The 27,432-nt window shown below is 44.9% G+C and overlaps 2 protein-coding genes across 6 annotated transcripts; one reads left to right on the plus strand and one right to left on the minus strand.

Moving 5' to 3' along the window:
* The first annotated feature begins 372 nt into the window (after nt 1–372).
* On the plus strand, nt 373–8,244 carry znf341 (zinc finger protein 341). 2 transcript variants are annotated; one of them, XM_083675815.1, is made up of 16 exons: nt 373–430; nt 1,008–1,118; nt 1,307–1,497; nt 1,815–1,964; nt 2,383–2,670; nt 2,868–3,051; nt 3,162–3,255; nt 3,968–4,058; nt 4,255–4,402; nt 4,667–4,965; nt 5,127–5,335; nt 5,502–5,598; nt 5,808–5,940; nt 6,315–6,426; nt 6,652–6,722; nt 6,987–8,244. In XM_083675815.1, exons 1-16 carry the CDS (start codon nt 400–402, stop codon nt 7,538–7,540), a joined length of 2,763 nt encoding a protein of 920 aa, XP_083531941.1. In that variant the 5' UTR covers nt 373–399; the 3' UTR covers nt 7,541–8,244. The 2 variants fall into 2 exon arrangements, with proteins under 2 accessions (XP_083531941.1, XP_083531942.1); XM_083675816.1 differs by having other exon boundaries at nt 3,165–3,255.
* Nucleotides 8,245–8,388: 144 nt separating this feature from the next.
* On the minus strand, nt 8,389–26,506 carry itchb (itchy E3 ubiquitin protein ligase b). Of its 4 annotated transcripts, none has more exons than XM_083674993.1 (23): nt 26,380–26,506; nt 23,370–23,458; nt 22,566–22,707; nt 21,124–21,248; nt 20,449–20,629; nt 19,823–20,007; nt 19,264–19,498; nt 18,943–19,038; nt 18,393–18,567; nt 18,007–18,076; nt 17,530–17,614; nt 17,247–17,375; nt 15,441–15,513; nt 15,154–15,225; nt 14,782–14,870; nt 14,027–14,186; nt 13,506–13,639; nt 13,013–13,153; nt 12,720–12,840; nt 12,269–12,373; nt 11,611–11,707; nt 11,251–11,323; nt 8,389–10,878 (listed from the first exon to the last, which is right to left on the minus strand). In XM_083674993.1, exons 2-23 carry the CDS (start codon nt 23,437–23,439, stop codon nt 10,779–10,781), a joined length of 2,658 nt encoding a protein of 885 aa, XP_083531119.1. In that variant the 5' UTR covers nt 23,440–23,458; nt 26,380–26,506; the 3' UTR covers nt 8,389–10,778. The 4 variants fall into 4 exon arrangements, with proteins under 4 accessions (XP_083531119.1, XP_083531120.1, XP_083531117.1 ...); XM_083674994.1 differs by having other exon boundaries at nt 19,264–19,495; nt 23,370–23,462; nt 26,380–26,502; XM_083674991.1 differs by having other exon boundaries at nt 23,370–23,462; nt 26,380–26,502.
* Nucleotides 26,507–27,432: the final 926 nt, after the last annotated feature.

Consider the following 27,432-nt stretch of genomic DNA (forward strand, 5'->3'; position numbering starts at 1 on the left):
ATAGAATATAGACACGTCTTAATCCCAGATGGGATATTCGTTTATCAGTCAGAAATTATGTAATTCATATTTTGAAAGTGTATAATACATAATACAGTTACATAATATTGAATGACAGTTGGTGAACAGAACATCAGAATCCGGAAGAGTGATTTCATATCTGTCAAGATTTGATTTCATATCTTTCCTGTGCCTGACAACTGATTTATGATAAAGATTTCTTTATGATCAGTTCTTCCTAGTACCCCCTATTCCTACAGAAAAGCACACAACAAAAGCAAAACTTCTGTTGGACATCTGTTGGGCAGCAAGCAAGAAACTGGAGGGACACCGCCCACCGGTTATCACAGTACGCAGGCTTACTAACCGAGCGCCTACACGTTGAAGAAGAACTACAAGATGGCGCAGGCAATATTTGAAGTACTGGAAGGTATCAATAAATTACTAATATTCCCTTATTTTATTCAACTATGTCAGCAATATCTGAATGGGCAACGTTTCCTTGTTATTCCTTGTGCACATTTTAGACGTTGTTCTCTTAGCCAATACAGTGCAGTAAAGCACAGTTTAGGCACAATTTATTATTAGAGGTAGAGCAACAGTGAGCTGACATTATCCTCTCCTATGAGTCTACGGATTAAGCTAGCATGCGTTATTTAGATGTGGTTGTTGTTGTAATGCATTGCATTTTGCTGGGCTTGATTGCTTTTTTGAGAAGAGGGAGTTGAAACAACAGCCGCTTGAGCCTCCGCGGAGAAAATGGCAGGAGGAGAACGGCTTGTTGTCGGAAGAGCTGCGCAATGTGCGCACCTTCCTTGTTTCACAATCATTTGATTTCCCTCATGTCGCACTATTGTTGTCCATCAACCTACCCATGAACTTTAAGGATTTTTGAATTCTGAATTAATCCTTCAGTCATGTTTCATGACTATCATCAACCTTACTATGGAAATTACCCCCACTCACACTGCTCTGACTCCCCGTAAATCTGTCCCTCTTGCCCGCAGGGATGGACAACCAGACGGTCCTGGCTGTCCAGTCACTTTTGGACGGCCAGGGAGGTGTCCCCGACCCGAATGGCCAGACTGTCTCAGGCACATCCACAATACAGTCAATGGGTGCGTGTCTGTCCTCACTACCTCAAGAATAGACTGCTTCCTCATTGATTTGAGTTGAAACAGTAAAGTCACACGTACAAGTGAACACAGTTCACAAGTGAACACAGTACAAAAACACATCTTTAACACACAGTATCCTCACGTGTAAATGTAAAAATACATGTAAAATATTGATTTATTCTCTACAGACGATGAAGACGTCTTTCTCTGCGGCAAGTGCAAGAAACAGTTCAACTCCCTGCCCGCCTTCATGACCCACAAGAGGGAGCAGTGCCAGTCCAACGCCCCCTCCCTGTCCACCGTGTCCCTGGCCTCCACCAGCGCCTACACCCCCGTGCCCTCCATCAGCTCTGGGCCTCAGACCCCCGCCAACAGACAGGTAGGTACTAGTACAGGCTAATTCAACTGGAGTAGGGGGAAGTAGGGTGACCCTAGGCACTGATCTCGTCCTGATGATAACATTTTGGGGAGGCTAAGATGTAATATATTTGCGCTTGTTTTGCATGTCCTCTGTTTATTTAACCCTTAATTGACCAGAGAACATATTAATTCTGTACTGTGTCTTAAGGGATGGAGATGAACAATATATGTAGCATAAATAATTTCCTTCCTTGTGATGTAATAATGTATAAATGCTGTGTGTGTGTGTGTGTGTGTGTGTGTGTGTGTGTGTGTGTGTTTCCTCGTCCCCACCAGGTGTCCACATATATAACCGTGCCTCCCTCCCCTATGACACACACCCTGGTTCAGGGGAACATCCTAGTCAGTGATGATGTGCTGATGTCAGCCATCTCTGCCTTTACGTCTATCGACCAGCCCATGACCTCCATGCAGCCTCCTATTCAGGTTAGACAACACATAACCAGACACAGAGCCAGATACAGTAGACCAGGGGAAGCTGATAGAGGTACAAATCAGAGGACAGGCTCAATGTAATGCATGGAATGGAATAGGGAATGGTATCAAACACGCGTGTCCTCATTCCATTCCATGCATTACATTGAGCCCATCCTCCGATTTCTACCTCCACCAGCCTCCCCTGCAGTATACATATTTATGTATATATGTATTTGTATTTATGGCTCTGACAAGACATAAGAACCTAACGCTCTTTCAATTCCAAGCTATTGATAATCAGACCTGGGTTCAAATAGTATTTGAAATCATTTTAAGTACTTACTGGAGAATGTTTTGCCCAGGCTCCACACACCTGCATCAACTGATTGAACTTTTGTTCAATCTATTCCTACTTTTGTCTTCACAGAGTAACCTGAGTATGCATACAGGAGCATCATCATACCTCCAGCACCACCACCACCACCACCCCCTCTCCCACCACCACCACCAGCAACAACAGCCCTCCCACCCCCATCCCCACCCTCTCCCCCACCCCCTCCCCTCCGGGCCGGGCCAGTCTCAGCCTCTCACCTCCCAGGTGCCCTCCAGTCACAGCAACTCTGTGGTCCAGGTCTACAGCACACTGCCTCCTATGACTGGGGGTGGTAGTGCAGAGATCCACACCCTGGGCTTGCAGCCATTCCAGTCTGTACAGGTGAGCTTTGACTAAGACCAGCATATATCTCTCTCTCTGTCTCACTCTCTCTCTCTCTCTGTTTTTCTCTCTCTCTCTCTCTCTCCCTCCCACCCTCTCTCTCTCTCCCTTTCTCACCCTCTCACCCTCTCTCTCTCTCTCTCTCTCTCTCTCTCTCTCTGTATTCAAGTATTCTGACCAGCCCATTTCCCCCCCAGGTCCCTAGCCAGTGTGTAGAGAGCCAGTCCTTCAACACCCCTCCAGTCTACAGCCCTGGGAAGCAAGGCACCAAGACCAAGACCTGCAGCATCACCGCCAACCTCACTGAACTGGGAGAGTTCGACAAGGTCATCATCCCCAAGCGACCCAGGACCGGCAAGAAAGGTCCAGAAGGAGTCCCAGGTATGTTCTGAGGAAATATAATGTTGATAGACATATCTTATACCAATAAACATGACTATCATTATTCATTTGAAAAGTAATACAGTCCATTGACTATTCCCTTCCGACAGCAGATCAACTGAAAGGAAAAGCCCAGAAGCTGAAGTGTAACTTCTGTGACAAAATCTTCTCCAAAAACTTTGATCTCCAGCAACACATCAGAAGGTGAGCTTTTTATTCTCCTCTCCTCTCCTCCTCTCTCCTCTACTCTTTTCTTCTGAATGTGTCCAAGGTTAGACTGTCAATCGACTGTCCATCCTGATCTCTGATGTCTCGTCTCCACAGCCACACAGGAGAGAAGCCGTCTATCTATCTATCTATCTATCTATCTATCTATCTATCTATCTATCTATCTATCTATCTATCTATTGATCTATCTGTCTATCTATCTATCTATCTATCTATCTATCTATCTATCAATCTATTGATCTATCTATCTATCTATCTATCTATCTATCTATCTATCTATCTATCTATCTATCTATCTATAGATCTATCTATCTATCTATAGATCTATCTATCTATCTATCTATCTATAGATCTATCTATCTATCTATCTATCTATCTATCTATCTATCTATCTATAGATCTATCTATCTATCTATCTATAGATCTATCTATCTATCTATAGATCTATCTATCTATTGATCTATCTATCTATCTATTGATCTATCTATCTATCTATCTATCTATCTATTGATCTATTGATCTATCTATCTATCTATCTATCTATCTATTGATCTATTGATCTATCTATCTATCTATCTATTTATCTATCTATCTATCTATCTATTGATCTATCGATCTGTCTGTCACAGAAGAGACACAGGAGAGCAGCCATCTATCTATCTATCTATCTATCTATCTCTCTCCACAGCCACACAGGAGAGAAGCCATTCCAGTGTATTGTCTGCGGCCGAGCCTTCGCCCAGAAGTCTAATGTGAAGAAGCACATGCAGACACATAAGGTGGCCTTCTTATCCTTGTATCTATCCATCTATCTATCTATTTACATTATTCATCTATTTATCTATCTATCTCTCTATCTATCTGTCCATCTATCTGCTAGTCATATGTATGGAGTATGGTTATACTTGTATGTAAGATATCAAGTATAATGTAATGTAATTGTATCTAATGTAATGTTATGTAATCAAATCTAAGGTGTGGCCCGGGGGCGTGGCCAGCACAGTGTCCAGGCTACCAATCACGGTCAAGGTGGTGCCACTGTGTTCAGAGGAGCAGCAGGAGCAACAGGAGGAGCAGGGGGAGGGGACTCAGCAGCCAGAGGAGGAAGAGGAGGAGCACACAGGTAACCTCACTGTGACGTCACTTCCTCTGTAGGCCAATTACACTCTCACTTAAGTTCTTCAGGAAAAGAAACTCCAGCACACTGGTAGGCTTGGAAACCTCCACAATAATAGACAATAAAATATGAGACAAAGTTAGAATAGAAAGGATACATACACACACTTGAATCCTTTTCACTATACCTGTGTAATAACACTGTAATTACCTTGTAATAATGTTCAAACATAGCTTCCCCATCATTAACAGTGTATTGACGTGTGTTCAGAAGCCCCAGGTGAGCCAGAGGAGAGAGAGTGTGACCCTCCGCCTGTAGGAGAAGGGGACGGAGATGGAGACAGCAGCCAGGAAGATGGTGCCGAGCAGAACGGTCAGAACCAGAACCAGAACCAGGCCCAAACCCAGTCTCTGACCCAGTCCTTGATCCAACAGGCCCAGCTCCAGAGCCAGCCTAAGACCAGGCAGATGGTCCTCATCGACAGCTCCTACCAGTGCCAGTTCTGCCAGGGCAAGTTCAGCACCTACTTCCAGCTCAAGTCTCACATGACCAAGCACAAGGGAGAGCAGGTGAGGCTACCACGATGGTGTGTGTGTGTGAGTGAGTGAGTGAGTGAGTGTGTATGTTTCAGCTAAACAACTGTGTGTGTGTGTGTGTGTGTGTGTGTGTGCCTGCATGCTCCTCCTTTCAGCAGTAAACACATGCATGTTAAATGTGTATGTTTTTCCAGGTATACAAGTGTGTGGTGAAGTCGTGCTCTCAGACCTTCCAGAAGTTGGACCAGTTCTTGGAACACATCCGAACCCACCAGGAGCAGCTGACCTACCGCTGCCACCTGTGCAGCAAGGTGTTCCCCTCGCTGTTCGAGCTGGGCGTCCACCAGTACTCCCACTGCTTCTGCCCCCAGCAGAGCCAACGCAAGGACACCACCTTCTACAGGTCAGCTTCATACTGTATACACCAGCTCAGAAACATGAGGAAGTACCGTTTGCACAACAATAGACAATTAAGATGAGATTTATTCTATTCTATTCTAATCCATTCTGTTCTATTCTATTCTATATCATTCTATTATTTTCTATGCTATTTCTATTCTCTCATACAGGTGTATGAAGTGCCAGAGCAGGTACTCTACCCAGGAGGCCTTGGAGCAGCACCTGTTAACCGCCTCGCACAACTTCCCCTGTCCACACTGCCAAAAGGTACGCTCTTGAAGACAGACGTCATGGAAAGAGGAATGGAATGGAATGAGGAATGCCATTCCATCCACCATTCCTCATTCCATTCATTACAATGAGCCCCTCCTCCAATGTCCACCTCCACCAGCCTCCCCTGGTATGTTCTCAGTCAACCTCTGTGGTAGAATAAGGGTTTGATAAATAAATAAATGGATTTGTGTGTCCCTCCCCAGGTGTTCCCCTGTGAGAGGTACTTCAGGAGGCACCTTCCCACACACGGTGTCGGGGGGAAGTTCAAGTGTCAGATCTGTAAGAAGTTCTTCAAGACGGAACACTACCTCAAACTGCACACTCGCATCCACTCAGGTGAGCCCCGTCCTGCAGAAATGCTTGTCACAATGCATATATATTCAGTAAAAAACCCTAAAAAAACAGGTTATTCTGTTCTTTCTATGCTATATGCTATAACGCTGCAGGAATAATACTGTAGCTACTGTCAGAATTCTTGGGAATACCAGTGGAGGCCGGTGGAGGTAGAAATCGGAGGACCATTTCTCATTCCATCCCATGCATTGCAATGAGGCCATCCTCCGATTTCTACCTCCACCAGCCTCCGCTGGGGTGTACAATATTGTATGTGTCGTGTGTATGTGTGCGGTCTGACTCTTCCCCTCTAGTGTAAATGTATTACCACGTGACTTTCTCTCTGCTGTGCTTACATGGCACCTTTGTCCTTCCAGGTGAAAAGCCATACAAATGTTCAGTCTGTGAGGCCACGTTCAACAGGAAGGACAAGGTGAAGAGGCACATGCTCATTCATGAGCCCTTTAAGAAGTACAAGTGTCCCTTCAGGTGAGTGAGGCTCCTGCTCTCCTCTAGCAGATCTGTATCTGTCTGAGGAATAATTCAATTCGATAAACTTTAATCATCCTGAGGTAATTGTAATTGGCAGGCCCAGGAATGGGATTAAAAGATGATTATATCTCTTTGGTCAATGGAAGAGAGAGCTGGCTCCTGTTTGTATTGGTGTGTTCATGGCATTGTTGTTGTTGTTGTTGTTGTTGGTGTTGTTTTCAGGACACATGTTGGCTGCACTAAAGAGTTCAACAGACCTGACAAACTTAAGGCTCACATCTTGTCTCATTCTGGTGAGTCACAACCACCTGTCTGTCTGTCTGTCTGTCTGTTATAGTTCATGATCAATAGACTACAACAATTACAGTGTTGTGATCAAATAACCTTGGATCCAACCATTACAACTGAAAACAGGATATACATTTAATTGAATACACCTTTTACTGTCCCTGAGGAGCAATTTGTGTGCAGCATAGAAAATGCATTAAAAACATGATACTTATGTATGTCGTCTCAAACCCACTGTAAGACTGTCTCTCTCTCTCTCCCCCCCCCAGGTATCAAGCCCTATAAGTGCCAGTACTGCCAGAAAGCATTCAGCCGCCGTGCTCATATGCTTGAACACCAGCGCTCTCACACTGACAACTACCGCTTCCGCTGTGCCACCTGCAACAAGGGCTTCACCAGGCAGAAGTACTACAGGGACCACAAGTGCCCCATGGCCGGGGTGGGGGTCGGGGCGGGGGCTGTGGGGGAGGGGGGGGAGAGGAGGGCGGCCAGGAAGAGGCAGGAGGGGCTCCGGACGTTGGGGGGCGGGGGGGAGAGCCCAACGGGCAATCAGGACACTGAGACCGGAGAGAGCAGGGACGAGGAAGAGGAGGACGATGGAGGGGAGGAAGAAGAGGATGAGGAAGAGGAAGAGGAGGAGGATGAAGAGGAGGGGAGGACTGAGGACCCTCAGGCGGTGATGTCGATCATCCAGATAGAGGAGGGGACGTCGGAGGGAGAAGTGGAGGAAGAGGAGGATGAGGAGGAGAACTTGGAGAGTACAGAGGGACTGGAGAGGATGCAAAGTACTGAAGGAGACTGTTTACAACATCCATGCTTATAGTCAGGTTCAGAAACGACCCCTACTAGAGACATCACTAACAGACAGCTCTGCAAACCTAGTGATAGAATGCCATGTTGGCAACTGGGTTGACCTATTTTTGTTTTATTTTTATTATTTTTGTTTTATATTAAAACGTTGAAGCTTGGCACTTTTCCCTTTCACTGTGATGACTATGTACCTCGACCATATCCATAACCCAGGGGAGGCCTGGGTTATGGAGGTTATGGAGGTTATGGAGGTTATGGAGGCCAGAGTCCAAATCGGAGGACGGGCTCATTGTAATGCATGGAATGGTATGAGGAATGGTATCACGTGACCCCCATCCTCCCATTTGTAGAGCCAAGCAGTGTATGATACCATTCCTCATTTCATTCCATGCATTACAATGAGCCTGTCCTCCGATTTCTACCTCCTCCAGCCTCCCCTGCAATGACCAAACTACAGATGATGCCAGATAATCACCTGAACAACAGCACTTTCAGACAAAGAAATAGAATTTCATGTCTGTGTTTATTATTTAACTTCACTCATCATTCCTGACTGTACCCTATTGAGACATAAATGATGATGAATATATGTATTGAAGTTGGCATGCACCTGATACTGTGTTTGATAAATGCAATATGACAATGAATTATCCCCAAGAATTGGGAAATTACAGGAAAATGTATGTGGACATGATGATGTAAAGCAGTGTCATTCATTCTCATCCTCCATGATTGTAATAAAAAAAAAAAAATCATTATTTGACTCCTTGTGTGGAGTTGGTGACCGCAGACTATAAAGGGTCTTCCAGACATCACTTTCACACCAGAAACATTCATTTCAAAGAACGAGAACACTAAACAATCCATAGATTCAATTTATTTCGCAGCACATTTTTTTTACACAAATTCTTCATGTACATATATAAATCAAAACAGGAAAAAAATCTTTAAAATGGTGTTTTTTTTTCCACACCATAAGCCCCTTATTACTAAAATCTTCCTCTAATTTGAAAAAGAAAATTAATCATTTAATTATTAACACCATTTACAACATATGTTCATGTACAGGGAGAAGTAGTTTAGTTGCATAAGGATCAATCTGGAGACAAAAATTAAAAGGAGCCGACTGCTTACGTTTATTTGCAGTGGGTCATAAATCATCATATTTATTTACACATCTTCACTCTCCTGGGATTTCAATTTAGAATACGACTTGATGAAAGATCAGGCGAGATCCATTAAGACTAATTCCCACTGCTGTGGTGTTGCCTTTACAGTATGTAGTAGTTTTTAATGTTTTTGTCACAAGGACCAGCAAGCTACTGCACGGCCTTTCCCACTTGAAGGAGAATACATGAGAGCTGACTAGATCAGTTTGCTTGAGCCTGCCTGGAGAGCCAGACGGGCAGGGTTTGTGCTTCAGGGACGAGTCCACTGGTTCCATTGTGCCAGGCAAACTCAATCAAAACACAGATCACAGTCAAAATGATTTCCAACACTACCTGCACCCAGGTCTGGTGGAGAAACACTAACCTACTGTACAGCAGACAATGTCTGATCCAGTCTGATCCAGTGATGACCCAGAAGGGCCCACAATTTTTTCCCCAAAATGAAAAAAAACAACTCCCATCAATATAAAATTGACACAACATAATAATAAGAACCAAGTTAAAATCTCCCCAGATTCACCTCAAGGCTACATATAGAGCTCGTTAGTCTCCTCAGGCACAACCTCGGCACACAGGAGCCGCTTACAGACCATCGCTCTACGTCCGATCGCGTAAGTGTGTGCTTGCACCGAAGAAAGCTAAAGCGGAGATGACTCAACCATTTCATCAAGTGTGCTGAACTCATTTAGTGCAGAGGGTGAATAAAGTCGCCCAAAATGTAAACATTCTAGAGTGCCAAGGGTGACTTTATTCACCAAAAATGCATAAATTATGATGCTTCGTTTTCTAGCCAATCAAAGTATTGTTGCTAGGTAAATACCACATAAAACACTTGGCATTCTAGGTGGTGAGTGTTCCAGAATTCTTTGGCAGTTGGTGAGTTAAACTGTTCTTGATCTGATCTAGAGCGATGGTCGGTTAGTGGCTAATGCCACCCAAAGACAAGAACTGCAGCATCCCAAGCCAGTATTCTGGACAACCACACATATTTCACACTTCCAGAATACTTTAAACAAGATATTACATTTGATGTCCTCAAGTGTCGTCACAACAGCGCCCTATAAAACTAGGGCCGTATTAGAAGCACGTCCATGTCCTCCTAACTCTCGTACGGTTGAGCGGGCGTACCATACAGGGGGCCACAAAGTCCCTCACAATCTTCTACTGATTCACAGATAAATGCTAAGTAGCTTGGAACAGAGTCCCCTGTGTCCTAAATCGCCCCCTAGCTCCCACACCCTATGCACTTGTGTAGACCTGAGAGCATTCAACAGGTGTAACCAATATGGCAGAAATGTCACTTAGCCTAACAGAGATACGGCCATCTTGCTTTTACCTATCCAGTCCTTTCAGGCCTACATTCAGGTCTATGGTAGTGGAGGCTGCTGGAGGTAGAAATCGGAGGACGGGCTCATTGTAATGAATGGAATGAGGAACGATGTCACGTGTTTGATACCATTCCTCATTCCTTTCCTTGCATTACAATGAGCCCGTCTTCTGATTTCTGCCTCCACCAGCCTCCCCTGGTGTGGTAGGGATTAGTGCGTAGGGATTAGTGCGTAGGGGTTAGGGGTTGATTTGGGATTCATGATTTCTCTGTGTGTTCTGAAGCATGAGCACCCTCTCAATCTAGCCACTGTCTGTCTGACCAATCCACTTACACGTCCTCTGTTTAATAAAGTTCTTCTTCATGTTCTTGAGAGTAAAGCATCGGGATACAGACGTAGTGGTGGGGCAAAGGATGATGGGATAGATGCTGCTGGCTGACGTCTGTTGTCCCTTTTATATGATGTCATAGAGGGTGGGATTTCCAGCTGTCATGCATAATGTTGGGGACATTCTGAGAGACTGGAGGAGCAGCTTCCTGTTCGGGGTAAAGACTCCAGTTCCCATCAGGCCTTGCGGGTTGGAGCATCCATCCATCGACTGGAGAGATCATCTTTAAGACCCAGCTCACTCACTCTCTTTCACTCACACACACACACACACGCACACACACACGAGGCTCCCTGACTTTAACACTGACAGAGGAAGACAACAGTCCTTGTGTGTTCTTCCTCCTTCTCCTTCTCCTCCTCTTCATCACTCCTGTCCAAAGCCCTCGGTCTCTTCAATAGCAAACATCAACTTCTCCTTCAGCTGTTCATAGCTCTTGTAAGGAGGCAGATCCAACCGGTTAAAGCTAGAAAAAGGAGAGAAAGAGAGAGAAGAGAGAGACAGGAGAGAAAGAGAGAGGAGAGAGAGAGAGAGAGTGGTTAGCTAATAAAACCCACCAGTGTGAGTTTCCTGAAAAGCTTCATAGCAGTAGCATCATCTTTGCTCCATGGTAAGCAATGGATGTGAAATTACCATATTGCTATAACTTTATCCTTACAACAGTGTAGAATAGATCCCAGGGGAGGCTGGTGGAGGTAGAAATCGGAGGAGGGGCTCATTATAATGCATGGAATGGAATGAGGAATGGTATGATACCATTCTTCATTCCATTCCATGCATTAAAATGAACCCGTCCTCCGATTTCTACCTCCACCAGCCTCCCCTGATAGATACTCACCAAGTGTGACTCCTGGGTAGCCAGTTCTCCTTCCCCACCTTCTCAATGCAGAACTTCTGGGGCCCGTTGCTCCCTGTGAAACAGAATGAGTGTGTATAGTTGATTTACTTACTTAGACAAATGTACTTATTGTAAGTCGCTTTGGATAAAAGCGTCTGCTAAATCACTTAAATGTAGATGTAAGACATACTTAGTCCAAATGCTGCCATAAACTGAGCACCCTTCAGGGTAGAAATAGCATCCATCCTTCAGGGAAATGATTATATTCCCACCACTGTCAGGACGACAGATTCACTACCTATATTCCGTCGTAGACTAGAGACCAAGAAGCTTTGTCTTGTAGAATGCTGTCCTACTCACCCAGGAGGTCAGCAAAGCCTCCAACAGGCAGGCGACAGGTCCCCGACACAAACTGGAGCAGACGCATCCTCTTCTCATTGTCCATCTCCTTTATCAGCTGGAGGGGAAAGAGGGGAGTGTAGGTTAATTGACGGGTGGATGGATGGAGGGATGGATGGGTGGGTGGTGGATGGACGGGATGGATGAATGGGTGGGGGGATGGGAGGGATGGATGGATGGATGAATTAATTGACCATTTAATGTACCTACAACTTGAGTCAAGGTGCAGCCAAAAATCTGGAGAACATCAGAAGAATGAGGCACATCTTTTCCTCATATAAACAACTTGTTTTTTCGATGACGTTGAGGAAGAATCACACACAGTCATTCTTCTGATGTTCACCTGACATTTAACTGCTCCTCGACTCAAGTTGTATGTACTTTAAATAGTGTGCTGTATCTGCTTGATCACATCGCAGCTCCTGACGAAGACACTAATCAGCTCCGGGACTACATGCGTTCTGAGTCTTTGTACCACGCATTTTGGAAACCCATAAAATATTTTGCGTTCTCTTTTTGGTCACTCATCTCTATTTGGTTGCTCTCTCTCATTTGTTATAGTCAGCCCCATCAAGTGCCTTTTTGGCTTCCATTTTGTGATTTTGTTGCAGCCACTGACCTGCCAGAACCAGAGGATCTGTTTGCTGCTGCGGGCGTAGTGTCTGTAGATGGTGTTCCTCTGCCAGTCGGCCAGGTCGATCTCCTGCATCCCACACAGCATCACCTACAGGGTCAGGGCAGGGACAGACTCAGTGGAACATATGACCAACAGCCTACAGCTGTCATCTTACCTGTGTGTGTGTGTGTGTCGGGGTGTGTGTGTGTGTGTGTGTGTGTCTCTATATCGTCAGTTTCTCCTCCTTTATCCCATGACTCCATTGATGGAAAACTTAAAATAAAAGGTCTTGAAATATGGTGGAAACTACTACGCCTAAATTCTAAATTCCTAGTAGTATGTGTGTGTGTGTGTACACTATTACTACTGTGTATTACTACTATTACACACTTTGGAGAGAAGAGGGAGAACAGACAGAGTTGGGCCTCGATAACAAAGTCAAACTGGGTCGTACCTCCAGTTCTTTGGCGTCAAAATACTGCAGGTACTGCTGAGGGAGGACCTCGTTGAAGCCCTCGAAGAAGGCCTGAGTCTGCTCCTCCACACCTCGGGACAGCCTCCACTCTGCCACCAGCCTGGAGGACACACAGACAGCAGACACAGGCCTCAGACACAGCATCATGTTTCCCTTACCATTGAGTAGACACATCTTTAACATGTCTAACATGGAACTCAACACAAAATGTTGATAATGGCAACCCTGAATGCAGATATCGGGGCTTCTGAAAAAAAAACAGACAGACAGACCTGATGTACTCCTCCTTGTTCTCCTCGGTGACCAGGAGGTCTCCTCCATCAGGTTTCAGCTCGTGGGTGGTGATCTCCCCCAGGATCTCCTTGTCCACAGAGAAGAACATCTCCAGACCACACTCCTCCAGGTTGTTCTCTCTGAGGAACACACACAAACAGGTAAATAACAACACACTCCTCCTGAAGTTGTTCTCCCTGAAGACAACAACAGACAACAGTAAACAAACATGGGTAAAGAAGGCCAAAACGCTTTCACAGTGACTATGCTGATTATGCATTAAACCATCATTTATTTTTCAATTTGAGAGTGCTAGCCGTATTATTCAACCCTGGGCTATACAGCACCCAAAGACACTTTTTCCTGTCTCAACTTCATTTAGAGTTGAGCATGTCTTTTTTATTTTTTTATTTTGAAATGATAACACTCCCCTCAATATTGTTCTCCATGAGGTAAACAACACATATAGACTATCCCACGACACAGACTCACTTGATCCAGATGAGAGAGTTGTAGAACTCTGGGTCGATGGACTCCAGGTCCTTCAGAGCCCAGGGCTTGTTGAGGATGCGTTTGTAGAAGGGCAGAGAGAAGCCTGTGTCTATGAACTTCCCATGGAAAAGAGCCTGGGAGAGAACGAAAGAAGGAAGGAAAGAAAGAAAGTAAGAAAGGAGACATCTCAGATCTGTCAATGCCTTCTTAATTATCACTGAGTATTGTAGTTCATTGAATTGAAAATGCCAAAGCATCTCTGCACGAGCAACTGAATGGGCAGCTCTACTCTGTCTTTAAACTCCTGAAGGTCCAGTTTGCCAGACCTAGATTAAGCCAAACCCTGAACTAAATCACCCTTTCAACAGAGACTCTTCATTAAAGATGTTCGTTTTTTTGTTTGTTTTTAGTCTAGGACTAGGCTTAATTTGGTTCTGGGAAACCAACCCCCAAAACTTGACAAGATAAGATCATGATCTGACATTACAAAAAAAAGTAGACATTCAACGTCAAACAGTTACCATGGCAATGAAGCGTCCAATGAACTTGAAGTACTTGAGGTGGTCAGGGTTGATGTAGGAAGCGGGGTTTATCTGGAGACAGTAGTTGTCCTTCCCAGCGTACTCAAACAGGCAGTACATGGGGTTCAAAACCTCATGAGACAACAGGAAGAACCACTCCCTGAAGGAGAGGAGGGAGGAAAGAGAGAGAGGGGAGAGAGAGAGACATTACTAGTTGAGAATACACTACCAGACATTACTAATCAAACAGGCAGTACATGGGGTTGAGCACCTCATGAGACTACAGGAAGAAGCACTCCCTGAAGGAGAGGACAGACCAGGCATTACCAATCCATACCATATCGCCTAATGCAGTACCAGACATTACTAATCAATACCAGCACTCAAACAGAGAGCACATAGGAAAGTGGAATAATCACTCTCTGCACGAGATACAGACACAGAACATAACAATCACATCATACCATCCACAATCACACACATCCACAAACACACTAATGCACACACTCGTCAGAATGCCAAACCTCTCTGCCATCCAGTAAACAAACCCCATACCTCAGCAGGTACTGTTAGATAGGTGGTGATGACAAGTGTTTTATGTGGTATTTACCTAGCAACAACACCTTGATTGGCTACAAAATGAAGCATCATCATTTATGCATTTTGGTGAGTAAAGTCACCCGTGGCACTCTAGAATGTTGACAATTTGGGCGACTTTATTCACCCTCGGCACAAAATGAGGTAAGGCTTCTTACCTTGCCACCCCTCCATAGTCGAGGCCTTCTTCTCCAGGGAATATAATCCATAGTCTCCTGCGGAGGTCCTGCGCATTGAAACTCATGATCTAGAAGGGATATTAGGATTAGAATAGCCTCGTATCATAATCTACGTACTGACACACATTGGGACATGTATTCTCATGATCTAGAACAGGGATTATGGTTAGTATAGACAGTCTAGTGTCATAATGTGTATAATGACGCACACATTGAGACATGTATTCTCATGATCTGGACCAGAGATCACTGTTAATATAGATAATCTAGTATCATCGTCTACTGTACATACTGGCACACACATGCATTCTCAGGGTGATAGTCTCTATCCTTTAGTCAAAGTTGACTTACTTGCTGGAACGAGTCTTCAAACAGGGTTTTGCGAGTGACCGTGATCTTGATGTGCTGGGGCATCGACAATTGCTGGACATGAAGGAATATAATTATTCTTCAAAACAGGCCAACAAACATAGCTGTCATTATTTTCATTTAATAAACATGTCCTGTACATCTTTGTTGATCACAAAAGGTCAGTGTTTCAACCATTCCAAATCTTAGCAAGGTTGTTATTGTTTGAGTCAAAATGGTGATTGCCATCTACTGTACTCCATGTCAAGCCCAGTCATGATGACACGCACCTGGCACCAGAATCTGAAGTACTGCACTTTGGCTTTGAAGTCTCGGACGTAGGTGATCTGAGGCCCGTTCTCACTGTGAGAGAGGGAGAGGGAGAGGGAGAGAGAGAGAGAGAGAGAGAGAGAGAGAGAGAGAGAGAGAGAGAGAGTCACACATCATAAATTCAACACTGACACTGGTCTTTATGATGACATGTATATCAGTATACAATCGTTGTGTCCCTTTGATAACCCCATGAAATCAACTCATGACTTGAATAAGGGTTGGAAAGCTTGAAACGATTCAAATACAGCAGCAGCAGCAGCAGGAGCATTAAAAGGAATCCTGATCTTGATTCTACTGTTTAAGATCTTTTCCTTCCAATTCTATTGTCTGGGATGTTTCTATGGACTCCAGTGAGGACGATGAAACCTTGTCAGCCCAAGAAAAGGTAAAACTATACCTATATCCTCAGATCTGAGGCCCATTTTCACTGTGTGTGTGTGTGTGTGTGTGTGAGAGAGAGATTCACACATCACAAAGTCCATATATAACTAGGCCAGCTGTAGCTACTCGGCGATCATTGTTGAGACCTTTGGACATTGACTAAGGAACCCCATCTTAACCCTCTTTCATTGCAATTTCCACACACTCTTATGAGGACTACAAAGCACTCTCATTCCAAGTACAAGTCAAACCACATTCCCACCCCTGAGATAAATTTCCTCAGAACTCTCTGTCAAGATCAGACAGATAATGCTACATTTTCCAGGAAAAGCAGAAAACGTGTTGGCACAGAACCAGAGATGTAAGTCTGTAAACACATGTAGTCATATAGTCATTTGACAGGATCAAGAGAAAATTATTAAATTTGCTGAGTTGGCAGTCACATCCTAATCTAAAAATTCATTAAAATGACATGAACTATTATCCTTGCATTAAGATCCTTGCATTAAGATGGACTGTAAATACAGGAGCCAACTCAGGTAGTAGAGGGTTATATTTAGCTTGAGCTAAACAGTGAGTAAAATTGACAAAACAACCATCATATGTCCAATTGATGGGATGATCATGCAGGCACCGACAGTTACACACACAAACCATGTTTACTACAATAATAATAATAATAATAATAATAATACCAGTCAGTCAACTCAGGTGTGGCTACTGGCGATTCATAATACAATAGAGTGTGATCTGCTCAACACTATTAGTCATCTGGGTTGGTCAGGTTATTGTTGTTGCAGTTGGGATGACAATAGAGTGCTATTATTAGCAACGCTCCCATTACTACTGTACCTGCTTTAGGTTTCCTTGAAATTTCCTTCTGAAATTGATTTGTCTTAGCTGCACGTGACATGGCCTATTCTGGTCTAAAGCAGGGAACACAGCTCCCGCTGGTTTTCATCCTTGCCTTTTATTTAACCAGGTACAGTAATACTCCTCTCTTGAGAGAGAGAAACCTCTTTTCCGTGGTGGAGCTGATCTTTTAACTAGTGATGTATGTTTACCTAGAAACCATACTACCTAGGTGTGTACTTTACAGCTTATCAGGGGCTCAGGAAAGCTTGTTAAGGAATCTGAGAGGTACTGAATGGTGGGACTTACAGAGAGGATTTCCCAGTGCGATGGTCTATGTAGGTAGTGGGTCTCCTGGTGTGTGTGTGTGTGTCTCACAGTGAGGATTTCCCAGTGCGAGGGTCTATGCAGGTAGTGGGTCTCCTGGTGTGTGTGTGTGTGTGTGTGTGTGACTCACAGTGAGGATTTCCCAGTGCGAGGGTCTATGCAGGTAGTGGGTCTCCTGGTGTGTGTGTGTGTGTGTGACTCACAGTGAGGATTTCCCAGTGCGAGGGTCTATGTAGGTAGTGGCTCTCCTGTTGTGGTCTACGAAGTAGGGGATGCCGTCCACCGTGAACCTCATCTCCCAGCCCTCTGGCAGGGGCTTCTCATTCAGCAGCCTGGTGGGGGAGACCCAGACAGATTAACACAATCAGACAAAACCCTAACCAATCAGACAAAAACCTCAACAAAAAGACACTAGGTCCCAGGCTCTCTGCAGACACTTGGACACCTATTGTCAGCTATAAGCCTGTGTGTAGATGAATCTCTCACCCCTGAGTGCGTGGGTCCTCCCACTGTGTGTCCCTAGTGGGGTGATGTACAAAGTAGACTCTTCCATTGGTGTCAGTTCTCTTCTCTGAGAACACAAACAGCATGAAACAGAGAAGTTAACGTAGAATCAACAATTAATTTAAAAAGTCAAAAAAATAAGTTGTTCGACCTGATTCAAAGAACTTCATTCCATAAAACATATTTGTTCGGAAAGTATCAAAATGCAAAAAGAGGGAGGGCTGCGCTGGCATCAGGTATGAAGACAGAGAGGTGCTGATGGGAGAGCGTGGTATAACTTATTACGACCCAGTGAAGTTGTAAAAAAACATAACTTCAAAGAATCCAAGGCACTCTCTCTCTTGTGGAAACATGTAAAAGCCTTTATTTTAGCAGCTATTGCATAGCAAAGTATAAAAACACACCTTTGGCATTATATAACCCTGACGTTTTGATGTGAGATTCTGAAAGAGATCTTACCCCATCCGTGTGGCATCGGACCCAGTGGGTCAAACTCCTTGTTCTGTGTGGCTGGGACCTGGTCCTGGAGCTGAATAGAACACAACAGATCCATCTATCACATGTATTTGTATAGCGTTTTCACAAAGACAATTGTCTCAAAGTGCTTTACAACAAGGACAATACTAACAATATAAACAATAAAGACAATACTAACAATAAATACAATACAAACAATGTGAGCTAACACCGAACCATAGACCCCCAAAAAGCAGATCCAATGAGTGAATGAATGGATTTATTTGAATGGATTTTCACATGTCATGCCACAAGCGTGGGCCATCCTACATGGGATTATAAACCACGCAAATCAAAAACTCAACCGTGTGTGTAACAACATCACTCACCCCAAAGATGAACCTCTGGTTGAACTGCTGCATGTGGCCCTGCAGCTGGCTGCGTTGGTGCTGCCACTGCTCGTAGTTACGCACCGTCTCCATAGTGGGGCGCTGCCACGTGGTTGTCCTGGTGATGTGGTCCACGAAGTACACCCTGCCTATGGGGTCCACACGACGCTCCCATCTAGACACAGACAACATGGGGTTAACCTCTGACCTCTGACCCTAACCTTAACTCTAATCCTGCCCATGGGGTCCACACGACGCTCCCACCTAGGTAACATAGGGTTAACCTCTGATCCTGACCCCTAACCTGGGTCCACACGACACTCCCATGTAAACACAGACAACGCAGGGTTAAACTCTGACGCCGACTAACCCTGCCCATAAAAAAAGAAACTCCTGATGCATAGCTATTGGCTTTACCTCGCATCAATCATCTCCCGCAGAACGTCTAGGGTTAGGGTAGGGGTCAGAGGTTAGGCGTTTTAGGCATTCACATACTGTACAGGACCAACACAGAAGGGTAACAAGAGAGGACATCCAACTATTTCCTCACCCAGCAGGTAGAGGGTCTGGCCGTTCCCACGTAGTCTTCTTCTCCACGTGGTCCACAAAGTACAACCTCCCTGTCGCATCCACCCTCTGCTCCCACCTGCATCACACACACACACACACACACACACTAGATCAGCTACATGACACACTAAGACAAGAAGATGAGAGGAGAGGAGAGGAGAGGAGATGAGATGAGATGAGATGAGATGAGATGAGATGAGATGAGATGAGATGAGATGAGATGAGATGAGATGAGATGAGATGAGAGGAGATGAGAGGAGAGGAGAGGAGAGTGCAGCAGGCTAAGCCTGTTCATCCGTACCCAGGTGGCAGTGGGCCTGTGTTGACAGCGGGGACCCTGGGGGGTCCGGGGGTGGTGCTGACTGGTGGTCCCCCCCCTCCTCCTCCTGCTGCTGCTCCTGCTACTGGGACCTGATCCGGGGGGGCCGAGGTGAACTCTGGGGGGGGTGTTGGTCCAGGGGCGGGAGTACGGACGGGGGTCTCTGAACCTGGACCCTCGCTGCCTTCAGCTGGTATGGAGCCATTGGAGGACGCTGCTAGGACACCAGCCAATGAGAGAACAACAGAGATTGAGAGAGTTGTTAAAGGGATGTTTCAATGTTCTTTTTAATGTTTTTTTCCTGGTTTTACTCTTGACCCAGACCCCTGTTTTTAACAGCCCTACCCACAAGCACTCGACTAGATCTGCAAGGATTAGGATCAGTATAAGCAATGTTATGGCTGAAAATTCAACCTACCAGCAAGGGAGGCTGGTGGAGGAAGTCCGATTCCTCCGATTCCTGCCTCCACCAACCTCCCCCTGCCTACCAGAGGGAAAGGTTAACGGAGCTCTGGGTTACCAGGCTGAACCACCCACTCACCTGGGGAGGACGTTGGTCTGCGTGGGGTGGGGGGCGGGGGTCGGGAGGGCCTGGGGGGCCGCAGAGGGTTCCTGGAGGCCCCTGCTGACACGAGGGGAGACCCTGTGCCGTTCACAGCCCGGCCGTTCATAGGAGAAGATCTGTGTTCCAGCCCGTCCACTGACGGAGAGTTGTCTCTACTCCGCCTGTCACAAAAATCAGCTGTTCACTTTGGAGCACAGACAGTAACGCTGTTTATTTCATACAGCTAAGAAGTAGACCATAATAACCAATGGGCTTTGTCAGGAAGAGTCATATGTTCATACTGTTTTTAAATAAAAGAAGCGTTTCTAATCCTTAACTCACTAACTGCCAAAGAATTCCAGAACACTCACCACCTAGAGTGCCGAGGGTCTCATGTGGTATTTACCTAACAACAATACTTTGATTGGCTACAAAATGAAGCATCATAATTCATGCATTTTTGATGAATAAGTCACCCTTGACAATTTGGGCGACTTTATTCACCCTCGGCACTTAATTAGTTAACTAATAAATCAATAAAGTAAAATAAGTTGTCCTCTGATGAGGGGTGGTGCTGGGCTTAATAACAACAACAACAACAACAACAACAACAACATCCTTACCTGACACCGTGATCCCCGTTGTGATGTGACTCCCCATTGGCTGTCGTCTGGTGGTTGGCCTCTGCAGAAGCAAACATCTCGGGGTCCACCTGCATGCCGTCCAGACACACAGACAGGTCCCCCACCACGTCTGTCTGCTCTCTGTCTGAGCTCAACGGCAGCGTCTGCACCACCTCCGAGACTGGGGGACACACAGGGGGACAGGAGCATCGGTTACACCACGACAACAACAACGACAACAATAACAACATTGGGGCAAACATTGGGATAGTAAGTGAAAAAGACTGGTGAAGTGTCCCTTTAACTCATTTACTGTTACAATGGCTATTTCACCCAAGCAGGAGACAGACATGTGATCACTATTCAGTCATGCGTTGGCTGGGCAGCTGTTGTGTGCAAGGCAAATGACCAGGGACTGAATGGACTCTTTATGAGCAGGCAAGTACTCTGCCGATGATTTGATCATCACACGATCAACGCAGGGTGTGTGTATGTGAGAGACAGTGTGTGTGTGTGTGTGTGTATGTATCTGAGAAACATTGTGTGTGTGTGTGTGTGTGTGTGTGTGTGCGTGTGTGTGTCAGGGGGTTTGGTGTTACATAACAGCGAGAGCGCAGTGACAATGCAGGCCCTTCTTCACACACCCAGGGAACACGTAACATGACACGGACTCACTTTTCATGTCGTTGGATCGCAGCGCTTCGCTGACCTCCAGCATGGCGACGCCCAGCAACACGTCTGACTTCAGGGTCTGGTGACTCCACACACGGAAGATGAGCTTACTGAACGGAGTGACGATTCTATTGATGGGATGGAAGAAAAAAAGCAACCAATGAGGAAGACGGACTAGACACTAGACTGTAAATAAAGAATATAATATAAACAATATGGGTAAAAGCTGGCCTCAGATCAGTTGTAGAGTACGTTCAGAAGGAGACAAGACAATCCTTATTAGAGGTGTTTAAGTGTCTACGCCTTCTAATAATAATAATAATAATAATAATAATAATAATAACGTATTCACATTTATGAAGCGCTTTTCATTATTATTATTATTATACAAGAATAATCTCAAAGTCATAAAGTATTCTGTTATACTTGTCTTCCTAAAACCCTGAACGCTTGCTTGCAGGAGAAGCTGTTTGTTGCAGGAGGTCAGCTTACTACACCGTAGCCAACTGCTATAAAAACACAACACCAAGACACACTGAAACCAGAGAGGGAGGGACTCTAAATAAAGAAGGGACTGTCGTGGAAGAGTCCCAGCAGGGCTAAATAAAGAAGAGATGAGTCGCTGTGTGGAAGTGTTGACACTGAATCACCCTGAGACAGAATCCTCACGCGCCCTCTTCACATTTGATCCTAGAGAGAGAGAGAGTTTCCCTTGACCTATACTTTCATAACTTTTTTAAATGTTCTTTAATTTGTATGTCTATTTAGGCACTGAAAATTAGCCTAAGTTAACGTGTCACGGCGCAATGCACCTGGCTTGTTGAAATGTTCATTTGTCATTGCATCTGCCCTTACTCAAATAAACACACACACACACACATACATATATGGTGTTTTCATCCAAATGGTTGAACATAGGCTAGGTGAGAGTACATTGAACAACACTGTTGGCGTTGGAAGACAGTGTTTGCGGGAGCTAACCCTGGCATCTTATGATAGTCATTTCCTTGCAAGCAGGTGTGAAAAAAGGAGCTTTGAATTATGAACAGATTGTTCCTTGTTATCAACAACACACCACAGGGATAATTCAAACAGAACACGAAAGAGACATTTGCCGCCAGGGTATATTGTCATTTCCCCACGGCTGGACTGGAACACACCTTTTTAAAAAAAAAAATGTTTTTAGGGCACTTCTGCTTTTTTAGGGCACTTCTGCTTTTTTAGGGCACTTGGGATAGAGACAGTAGAGATTGACAGGAAGGACGGGTGAGAGAGAGGAGGGATGACATGCAAGATATGTTGAGGGTCGGAATCTAACGGGGAACCTTGCGATTGTGTGGTATGCGCATTAGTGTGCGACACCACTAAGTGCCCCTGGAACGCACCTTCTAACCAATCAGATTGTGACGCTCGGCTCAATGGTTGTACTGTATAACGCTGCTTACACTGTGATAGGCTGCTTCCACTTGGGGCTGTGTGTGTTGCTGCATTTCTCCGTCTTCTTGGACTGCCCATCGACCGACACTTCCACATACGGACTTGGCCCGAACCAGTTCTTCTTGTTCTCCTTCAGTTTCGCTGACAGCACTGAAATTATATAATAAAAGAGAACGTGATTGTTGAGTCAATTATGAGGTCAAGTTGTTACGGAGCACCGTCTGTTAGCCAAGTAAACTATATGAGCACTCAGACTTTCCCCACTGGGGGAAAATATGTCTTGTTGACGAAATGTGTTGTAAACACACCGCAGCACTCGGCATGGAAATATGGCTAGCAATAAACAGATTCACTTCCTATTGACGGCTCCGCTCTGGACTATGCCCTGGTATACTGCTGACTCGGAGGACGGGCTTGTTGTAATGCATGGAACGGAATCAGGAATGGTATCAAACATGTGACTGCTGAATATAAAAACATGGCTATTCAACCGGTGTCACTACCAAAACAAAGAGATACAGGTAGCCTAGCCTAAACAAAAGAGAATTCAAAAAAGTCTACTGTAGCATGTACTCCAGTGGAGGCTGGTGGAGGTAGAAATCGGAGGACGGGCTCATTGTAATGCATGCAACGGAATAGGGAATGGTATCAAACACGTTCCTTATTTCGTTCCAAGCATTACAATGAGCCTGTCCTTCGATTTCTACCTCCACCAGCCTCCCCTGATGTGCTGATGCCATCTTTGGGATTTGCATCATGTAAACAAGCCAACAGGCCTAAACAGGAAAATGATAAGGATCAACACCACTCACCTATTATCTGCAGTTGAGCCTTCATGGGGAATCCATTAGCAGGGCCTGGTTTAGCCACGCTGCAGGCCATCACAGAGGGCTGGGGCTGTCTACCTGCAGCAAACAAATAAACATTCAGAAACAAAAACTAATAAACAACACAATCTACCAATCATTGGCGACAGGCCGTGACACACGACGGGGGGCGGTCGATCTGTAACAAACATCAACAAAAAAAACAACCTTGACTAAGGGTTGGGGCTGTCTACCTCGAACAGACAAACAAGCAAGCGAGCAAACACTCACACTGACTCAATATTTAATTTAAGAGACCTAATCTTATCTTCACACTCATAATCATACAAGAACATACAAGAACAAGCTCTGCATGTCGCCGATCCCGTTTTAAGTGAACCCGCTCAGCTACTAAAACACATCTCTCCTCTCTCTCTCTCCAATGGTAATAAAATGATTCTGCTATGAAACAGAACAAAGGTCATGCTTCCATTGAGTGCTGGCTTGCTAGTAGGACCAGCCACTCTCTCTGGCTGGGCTCGGAGTGTTCTACTGTGGTTCTAGAAAACTGACTGGCCTAAAAGTGTTCTACAGTGTTCTCCCATGACTGGGCTCAAAGTGTTCTACTGTAGTTCTACAACACTCTGTCTGGCCTAAAAGTGTTCTAGAGCGTTCTAGAACTCCCTGATTGGGCTCAGAATGTTCTAGAACGTGTTCTACTGTAGTTTTAGAACACTCTGGCTAGCCTAAAAGTGTTCTAGAGTGTTCTTGAACTCTCTGACTAGGCATGTCCTCACTACAAGTAGGTGTGTTAGGTGTCTGGGGGAGTATTAAACAGTCAGCTGTAATGTTGGATACCTTTCCACATTTTCATTGAATTGTATGGTATTGAAACACGACCATAGGGAAGGTCAGAGGGACTGTGCCATGAAGAAGACCTGAAGGGGAGGCTACTTTTACACTGGTGGCCCATGTTAAGATCCTGGCTGAGAGGAACTACGCTGGAGTCAGCACCTGCAGCAACAGGGTCCATCTAGCTTTACACCTGGCCACGGCCTACTGTACAGAGAGGCCTCCTATCTTGTGTGCCCATCAAGGAACTTGTGAGAGGTTTTCGCAGCATGAGTCATCATCAGGAGTCAGCTTTTGGGTATAGGCTTACACTTCCTTTACAGAGATACCGCTTATCATGCGCCATCACGGAACCTGTATGAGAGAACCTGTGCAGCAACAGCTTCATGATAACATCAACTAACAACTAATATGCTGAAGAAGACAGGCTTGCTCTTTGGAATACACAGTATCCCACAAAGTATCATTGTTGTGGCTAGATGGTGTACTATCGTAGCTAAATGTGCGCGGACCTCACTCAGCCATCCACCATTTCTAGCCACAACCACGTATCATAGTCACATCTGACTGTATGGGGACACATCACACGAGTGAGACATCAGGAGACAATGTCCTCCTCCCTCCTGTTTCCTGGGTCGTGGCTATTAAATAGAAGAAAGGTAATGCTTTCATAGAAAGAGGACCAGCCACTCGCTGACGGCAAGAAGCCTAGTCCTTATTACTACAAGATACTAATACGACATGATTATTATAAGCTGCCACTAGTGCCTCTAGGGAATATCGATTGTCCCTCAGTGTGGCTGGCTGTGCATAATGCATGTTCCTCCAGGATTAACTGCCTGTCCTTGTGCATATTAGAAAGCTCTGGATAAACTTTCATTTCAGCTGTGGTGGTGCTCCCGGTTTATAATTCATCACTGCTGATTTTGCAGCCGAGATGGCCCACAGGGATAGGGGCTAGCCCTATCTATGCTTCGGATGTTCACCATGAGTGAGTAGGTGGGGGGGGGGGGCGTGGAAATCTAGGGTTACCACTTAGTATTTGGTGAGACTCTGCACAAATAGGCACGTACACAATATATGTTCTATTTACCTCTTTTAATGGTTGCAAGCATGGCAGTCTGTTTCTAACAAACAGAGATCCCAATTCAGAGTTACAACCTTCCATTTATACTCTTGAAACCCACCCAGGGCGGGTCTCCACATTTTTCATGTCTGCTTTTCCCCATAGTGCAGTCATAGGCACACCCGACCAGACATATTCTCAGCAGCTTTGGGTCACATGAAACGTACATCTTCCTCATATGCCTTGGCAACAACACATCCATATGTGTTCCTTCTTTCTCGCACATCCACATGTCTGGCTTTTCGCACATTTCATAAGCACTATGACATAGTACTTCTACTTCTCTATTCTATTAGTTTACTCCAGTCATAAGCAAAGGGTGGCTCTCAGGTCTCAGTTGTTATAGACAAACATTCATTACATGATTAATGCTTAAATGATTAGTATTATTAACCCTTACTAGCATTTCATAGTACAGATAGTTGCTGAGCCTATGTCCTGTATCTTACCATCTCTGCTGGATCAAGCTGAAGTAACACATGATAACTCCTGTCACTGACTCAAACAAGAGAGAAGTTACCAAACTGATTGTACAACAACAATAACTGATCATCAAAATACATATAGTTGGACAAAAGAAAATTATCTCGTTATTTATATGGTTTATCTCGTAGTTATAGTTCTATCATCGCATGTTCATTTTGCCAACTGCGAGCTTGCCACCGCTAGCACTGACACACAACGTTGGCACGAGCCATGACGTGAGTATCTCTTGACGACCTGTTTTGACAAGGAGGCTAACGTTAGCGAGGTAACCTAGCTAGCTAGCTCTGTCAAAAAATAAGTGCTTTGACAAGCCCGAACGTCACTGTCCGATGCGCTAGTTAGCTAACTACATGAAGAGACAGGGAGTAACATTTAGCTAACTAGCTGTGGTATTTACAATATGCTAATGTCAGCTGTCAAGAGCTCGTGACAGCAGCAGGCACAACAGGCTAGCTAGCTCGTGTCATGGCTGTCTAGCTTTTGCCATGTCGGGAGAGAGAGAGAGGGTGAATATTGTGGTTGTAGATAGCCCAACTCGGTCGTATCGCTTACCCGAATCCAAGGGTAGACGAAGTTCAAAATGAAATGTTACGGTCAACTTTCCCCCAATGTATTCCTGCCTGTTTGGGTCTTTCGAGGCTTCACTCCAAGAAAGAAACTTCCACCATCTTCGTAATCGTCTCACGTGACCGAAACAAGGTGGGGCGCACGCCCTGTCTTCCTGTGCATTGTGATTGGTTAGCTGTCAGTGACCTAGCCCAATGAATGACGTTCAATGATTGAGATGAAAATACCGTACATTTTTATGTTTTTTCTCTCTAGAAACTAACCCTAAACGAATCCGTTTTGAAATGTTGTGAAATGAAGGCTATTATAAATCATTATTTCATCCTTCCATTTGCAAACATGAATTCTTGGGACATGGATTGGGAGTGATCTTTTCATCTTCATTTAATCTTGAATGTTGGGCGATTACAGTTACTTTTTCTTCCCTTTAAATGTAGATTACTTCGTTGCAACAGTGATCTCTGGATGATATTATTCTATGGCATTCTGTATAAGAGACAGCAGGGGGCAGCATTTCACTTCAACAGAGTAGACACCTGAAGTCTGGACAAGAAGAGGCAGGTGGTCTGTTAATGCAATGCACGGTAATAATAGGGGAAACTGTATTTTGTATAGTAGTCTTTATTTGGGTTTTTATTTGCATGTGATTTGTGTTTATAACACACACACACACACACACACACACACACACACACACACACACACACACACACACACACACACACACACACGCACGCACGCACTCACTCACTCACTCTCTATCGCTCTCTCTCTCACACACACACACACACACTCACACACACACACACACACACACACACACACACACACACACACACACACACACACACACACACACACACACACACACACACACACACACATTTGACCTGCATTATATAAAGGTAACGTTGTGAAAACTTGCCCATTGCCATGGTGAATGATGCCTGTGGTTGCACACCCTTTATTTCTCCCCATAAAGAGTTCTGGAAATATAAAAAACAAAAATAAAAAAAAGGTTTCAGATTGAAAAATCAC

Source organism: Argentina silus (genome assembly GCF_951799395.1).
Source record: "Argentina silus genome assembly, chromosome: 8".
NCBI classification, from domain to species: Eukaryota; Metazoa; Chordata; class Actinopteri; order Argentiniformes; family Argentinidae; genus Argentina; species Argentina silus.

What these genes read in the sequence shown, in the direction of transcription:
- znf341 (XM_083675815.1), top strand. Translation starts at nt 400, where the DNA reads ATGGCGCAGGCAATATTTGAAGTACTGGAAG. An exon ending in CCTGTCCACACTGCCAAAAG is followed by an intron (nt 5,599 to 5,807) that starts GTACGCTCTTGA and finishes GTCCCTCCCCAG; the next exon opens with GTGTTCCCCTGTGAGAGGTA. An exon ending in GCACACTCGCATCCACTCAG is followed by an intron (nt 5,941 to 6,314) that starts GTGAGCCCCGTC and finishes TTGTCCTTCCAG; the next exon opens with GTGAAAAGCCATACAAATGT.
- itchb (XM_083674993.1), bottom strand. Translation starts at nt 23,439, where the DNA reads ATGGCCTGCAGCGTGGCTAAACCAGGCCCTGCTAATGGATTCCCCATG. An exon ending in AACGGGGATCACGGTGTCAG is followed by an intron (nt 20,008 to 20,448) that starts GTAAGGATGTTG and finishes TTTTTGTGACAG; the next exon opens with GCGGAGTAGAGACAACTCTC. An exon ending in CAGACCAACGTCCTCCCCAG is followed by an intron (nt 19,499 to 19,822) that starts GTGAGTGGGTGG and finishes CTGGTGTCCTAG; the next exon opens with CAGCGTCCTCCAATGGCTCC.